At 43.2% G+C, this 5,688-nt stretch overlaps 1 protein-coding gene across 2 annotated transcripts in view; it reads left to right on the top strand.

Moving 5' to 3' along the window:
- LOC107989057 (hexokinase-1-like) overlaps positions 1–5,608 on the top strand; it is a 6,521-nt gene extending 913 nt beyond the window's left edge. Inside the window, exons 2-3 of one of the 2 annotated variants that reach the window (XM_017035421.2) lie at positions 1,390–1,586; positions 3,428–5,608. In XM_017035421.2, the coding sequence (XP_016890910.1) occupies positions 1,524–1,586; positions 3,428–3,628 (264 nt within the window). In that variant the 5' untranslated portion in view covers positions 1,390–1,523 and the 3' untranslated portion in view covers positions 3,629–5,608. Of the gene's footprint in view, positions 1–981; positions 1,587–3,427 lie in introns of those variants that run through there. The other variant, XM_025058472.1, reaches the window with a different exon arrangement.
- Positions 5,609–5,688: the final 80 nt, after the last annotated feature.

The raw sequence follows: 5,688 nt of genomic DNA, 5'->3' as shown, positions 1-5,688 counted from the left end.
GAAAAAAAAATGCATACATGAAAATCTTCAACAGTCTCTTTTTTATTTTTTTAGCTTCTATAGCCATCTGCTGCCATCTAGTGGAAGAGTATTTAATTTTTCCGCCTGCACACACTTGCCGACATCACTATAGATCCAGTGTAAGATGAGAAGTTGCTACACGACTCCACAAATTTTCCACAATTAATGCTGTAATATCTAACAGAGTAAGTGATGACTAGGATCAAGACAGATCTGACGATGCTGGAGGGACGCTTATGTGGTCATTGCTACAGAATGTTGATCTTAAGTCTTGGGGTCGGGTCCCAAAATGGGGCCAACAGATCATTTTTCTGAAGCCCGTGAAATGTGACATTGTTTAATATTTTAAAACTCCTTACTACGGTCAACTGTTGCTATCATTGTGGTGTAAAAAATCAATGTGATTCTTCTCAGTTTGTCAGCTCTGGGAATGTGGTTAGCCATATTGGACAGGACTGTCCTGTTAGGACTGTCCTGTTAGGACTGTCTTGTTAGGACTGTCCTGTTAGGACTGTCTTGTTAGGACTGTCTTGTTAGGACTGTCCTGTTAGGACTGTCTTGTTATCACTGTCCTGTTAGGACTGTCCTGTTAGGACTGTCCTGTTAGGACTGTCTTGTTAGGCCGCTGCAGAGAGACAAGCTGTTGCCGATGATGGTCACGAGTCACTTCTTCAGTCTCTTGCATTTGTAAACGTGAGGAAAAATGCCACGGTATCAGTCTGATGGCGTCCATCTCCAAGTGTAGGGTGAGCGGTTATGACGTCACCCTGTGGTCGCCCTGTCCCTCGGCACGTCCACCTCCTGGTGCTATGGCAACGATGAGACGTGCTGCCCCCGGGGGGGGGGGGGGGGTACGGACTGTGGCGGTCAGAGACCAAGAGAGCGGGAGAGAGAGAGAGAGAGAGAGGGTGGCAGGTACATAGACAGCCTCCTCCTCCCGCTCCCCTCCCTCCTTCCCTCTCTATTCCCGCTGTCGTGGGAGAAACCCCCTCCTCTCATGTCCTCTCTCCCCTTCTTCCTGTCCTTCAGCTCAGCCAATCAGAGCGTGAGTTGGGGGCAGGGCAGCGCAGCTAAGCCAGTGTGATCGCAGATCTGCTCCGTTTCCTCAGAGCTGACAGGGCGCCGGTGGCCGAGAGGGCGGGAACACGGACACAAACCTAGCCTCAGTGTGTGGTTGTGTGTACCACTCTGTGTGTGTGTGTGTGTGTAAGGAGAAGGGCTGTGAGTGTGCGCCTGTCGCAGACTAGCAAGCATAGCCACTGCTGCACTCTGGTTCCAGACTTTTTCCTCTCTCTCTCTCTCTCTTTCTCTCTCTCAACCTTGCCCCGGTCACTCAGCCCCGGTCTGTTTTTACGTCCTCCATTTCAGGACAAAGAGGATCCAGTGTGTGTTGAGGGGGGGAAACAGGAGAGAGGACAGGCACACCGGCATTCTTCTCCCTCCTTCTTTACTCTCCGACCACCACTCGGAGGCTGACAGCTCCTGGCGGACGTGCAGGCAGGATGATAGCGGCTCAGCTCCTGGCCTACTTCTTCACTGAGTTGAAGGATGATCAACTCAAGAAGGTGAGTGATCCCGGAGTCGTAGTAGAGTCCTGCTGTGTTGTGTAACCTGCCGTGTGTGCAGTTCACTGGAGCTGCCTGACACAGTGGGCTGTTATCAGGCAGGAAGAGGGGAGGAGGATGCAGCAGGGTTTGGGGAGCGGAGGAGGCCATGTTGAGGTTTGGATCTGGGTTTGGCAGAGTTTGACACCAGTGTCCTTGACGACAGGCCTGTGGTCTGTACTGGTGACAGACAGACAGACAGACAGACAGACAGACGGGACCTTCTGACTGACTGTTTCTGGTGCGACGGTTGCCATGGTGTCCGAAGCAGACAGGTGTCTTTGAGGGCCTGTTGTTTCCTGTCTCTCTTCCTCCCGTCTTGCTCTCAATCAGGTTTTATGTTTCCTGTTTAATCACATCTCTGCTCTTCTACTTCATCATTCAGTTTCTGACATGTCCAACTCATTACCCAAGAACAGTATTTCAGAGAGGACTTTGAGCCATTGAGAGTGTTGTGATGGCTAATAAAAAAATAAAAAAATATGGAGGAAGTAAAAGACTCGCTGACCTGAGGTTTAGCTGCTGGATTAGATGAAGGAACAGCAGGATGTTCCCAGGAGGAGGCAGCAGAGGTGGTCGGGGGGAGTGGCTGATCAAACATGTCGTATGTGATGTCACGGTGCGGTATGCGCACGTGCCAGTAGGGATGAAGAGCAATGGACTCTGCGTGGTCTGAGATAGTTGATTCCATTCACGTTAAACTGGGTTCTATGACAATCTAAATCAAAGGTTTGTAAAATAATACAAATAAAAATCTAATGACCCAGGAAATTCAGATGAACTTTGGGCTTAACAACAATTAAATTTTTATAAGAGATTTAGCTCACATCATCAAAAAAGTTACATTTAATGTTACTTTTCTAACTTGAGTTAAGATTCAACTTAACACAAACACACACAAATAGCCAAGTTGAGCCTGGAGGAAGTCGAGCTGTGTTGTTCTCTGGTCATTACTGAGATTTTTATCTTTTTAATCTTCAGTCTCTACTGTAGAAAAAAAGAAAGAAGGAAATTAAACTCATTTCCTTATTGCATTTGCGGCTCGTGGCGTCAGACTGGACACCACTGTACATTGGTGTAATACACTAATAATAGTTGAGCTGTGAGGAGAAGGCTGACAGGAAGCTAACATGTTTGTAGACCAGTGTGTGTTTCATGTGTCATTATATAACAATAACAGTGAGTCCCGTGTAAATCCACCCCCATTATCACATGTGATTTAATAAAATCTTTTTTCAAATGTGTTTTTAAAAAAATCACTTAAAAAATTTTAAGCATTTAGAAAAAATAAATTTTAGTGTTTTTAACTTTATTAATGTTTTTTAAAATATATATATATTTCAATCCTTTTTCACACATATAACACAATTTTAATGTAGATGGAAATACAATTAAAGGTAATAAAACATGAGGAGAATATTCACACAATCCCTGGGAAATATAGATGGTCGTCCTATTGTATAACGTGTGTGTGTACGGCCTGTTGAGTTAACCAATAACCAGACGTGGATCCAAACTTAACTGACACGGCTGTCAATGCCCTGGGAGGACACGAAAACACTGTCAAAAGAAAAAAAATTTAAAAAAATTCTACAAGGTGCACAGTGTTAGATGTACTAAAAAATATAATGAACATATAAATAATTAAATTTAAAAAGTGAGTTGTGATGTAACATTCCATCTAGATGTCAATGTTTGACTTTTAATGTTAAAACCGTAGCTATGGACTCTACTGCCACCCACTGGCCACTGTAACTGTGTCCTGACAGTTGACATGTGACATCTGGTTTTTCTGTCTTCAGATTGACAAGTACCTGTACTCCATGCGTCTGTCGGACGAGACGCTGAAGGACGTCATGGGTCGTTTCCGCAGGGAGATGGAGAACGGGCTCCACAGTGACACCAACCCCACGGCCACCGTCAAGATGCTGCCCACCTTCGTCAGGTCCCTCCCTGATGGATCAGGTAGAGTTCAGAGAAGAATCACAAAAATCAACCCTTGAACTGTTTGGAATAAAAAAAAGAGAGAGAGAATTTTGACCTGGGACACTACAAATGTATGGATGTCGTCGTCGTCTGTCTTGTATTTTCTTTTTCTTTTTTTCCTGTCTTTTGCTGATGCACACGTACATTTTAAACTCATTCAGTCTCTGTTTTATCAGTGTCCACACTGAACTAAAGCTCTGATGCTCTCGTTGTTGTTTTATTCAGAGTTTCCACATTGTCAATAGTTAATGACCCTCATCCTGCTATGACCCGTCTGTAGAAACACAGAAATATTGCTGAGGCGTTAAAACGGTCTGTTACGTAACATAAGCCTCTTTGTGGCCTAGATTTGGACTCAGTAGATCACTATTGTCTTAGCACCGTAGCCAAAGAGGTCACGCAGTCAGGAGGATCACATGTCCTCGTCTGTCCCTATATAACAGCTGTCGGAAGGGAAAAAAAAACTGTTGAATAATAACCTTTTTGAGTTGGTCAGTACACAGACAACTGAATGATTATCAACATTTATTTTCTGTTTATCAGTTTCACTTCTGCGATAAATGTTTGTATTTCAGTGTTTAATCAAACATCCTCCTCTTCTGGACTGAAAAGAAATTCTTAATATTGACAGAAAGACTCTTTCTGACGGTAAACAACTCTTAGAGAGAAAGTATTTGACCGACTGACTCCACCTGATTGTGTAGTTAATGCAGTATTAACACGTGCAGCGTTTGGAAGCGCTCTAACTCTTTGTGACCTGATGGTGACATCCGTGTGTAGGTCCTGCGTTCCACTAATGATATAAAGTGGTTTACCTTCTTGCTTTAACACTGGTTCGAGGAGACTTAGCACTGAGCAACAAATCACGCTTTGTCACCTCATGGTCGACCTGCGGCAGTCATCGAGGTCACGCTGCAGAGGCGACCAGGAGCAGAATCAATATTCAGTAATCAATAGTCGACTGACTGTGGTAGAAAGGAACACACTGGTAAAAATTATTAAAAATAAAGATGATTTTTTTTTGTCTGTGACTGTTAGGCTTCAGCTCATGTACAACTTTATTACACAGATCCCCAGAGAGTTTGGGTCCAAAGTTTTTGGTACGTTTCTCACTTGACTAATCTGTTTCTCTAGGTTGGATTTTGGCTTCAGGAAACATGGAACAAACACTATGACCATAGACACAAAAGTTCACCACAACATACAATGACAGACCCAGTTCAGTCCAGTTACGGTACAGGCGGTAAAACTCCGACCCACTGTTCCCTGCAGGCACTCACTGCAGTCAGAAACACGCACATCCGTCAGCGACGATCACATGTCATTCCAGTCAGGTCAGGTCAGGTGTATAAATAGTTCAACACAGCAGCAGCAAACACTACAGTTGGTCACAGTCTGTCAGTACTGAATGAAGGACTTTAATTTTTTTTTTTTTTTTTTTGACTTCCCCAGAAACTGAAAGGTCACAGGTCACACAATCCTCACTGATTTGACACCTTTTCATACAGTGTCTCTGTGAAATTCATTTCATTTTATGAAGGATTTAAATACCAATGAATGGTTGAAGACTTTTACGTTGAAATGAATACTGCTGTGGGCACAGTACTACAGGGGAAACGACTGTGGGGAAAATATACGTTTATTTATTACGCTGTAAAAATAGTTTGTATTTGAATACACGTCGTGTCCAGTTTTCAGTCGTTGAATCTGATCTAATCAGAGTGATTATCTTCGCAGAGGATCCGTTTACATCTGCCCTCTATGCCTAAAGTGACACTTGACCCTTGACCTCTACAGGTGCTCTGTTTACATGAAAACACGTTGGATGTAGAAGTAAAAACTAAGGCAGAGAATCCTGACTTCAGGTCTCGTTTGTCTATGTCTTTTAAAGTGTTTTTTTTTTTTTCACTAAAAACTAAATTTTGTCAGATGAAGCTGATGATGAAGCTTACTCACTTTTTTTTTGTGGAGTTGAACCCTGGGATATACACAGTCTGTCTCTTGATAGACTTTTTGCTACTAAAAATGAAGAACAGCTTTTCTAATATTTAATAATCAAAAACCTTTCATCGAAAAT

This window comes from Cynoglossus semilaevis, chromosome 9, assembly GCF_000523025.1.
Source record: "Cynoglossus semilaevis isolate Cse_v1.0 chromosome 9, Cse_v1.0, whole genome shotgun sequence".
Classification (NCBI taxonomy): Eukaryota; Metazoa; Chordata; class Actinopteri; order Pleuronectiformes; family Cynoglossidae; genus Cynoglossus; species Cynoglossus semilaevis.
This window is presented reverse-complemented; position numbering and strand designations above follow the sequence as displayed.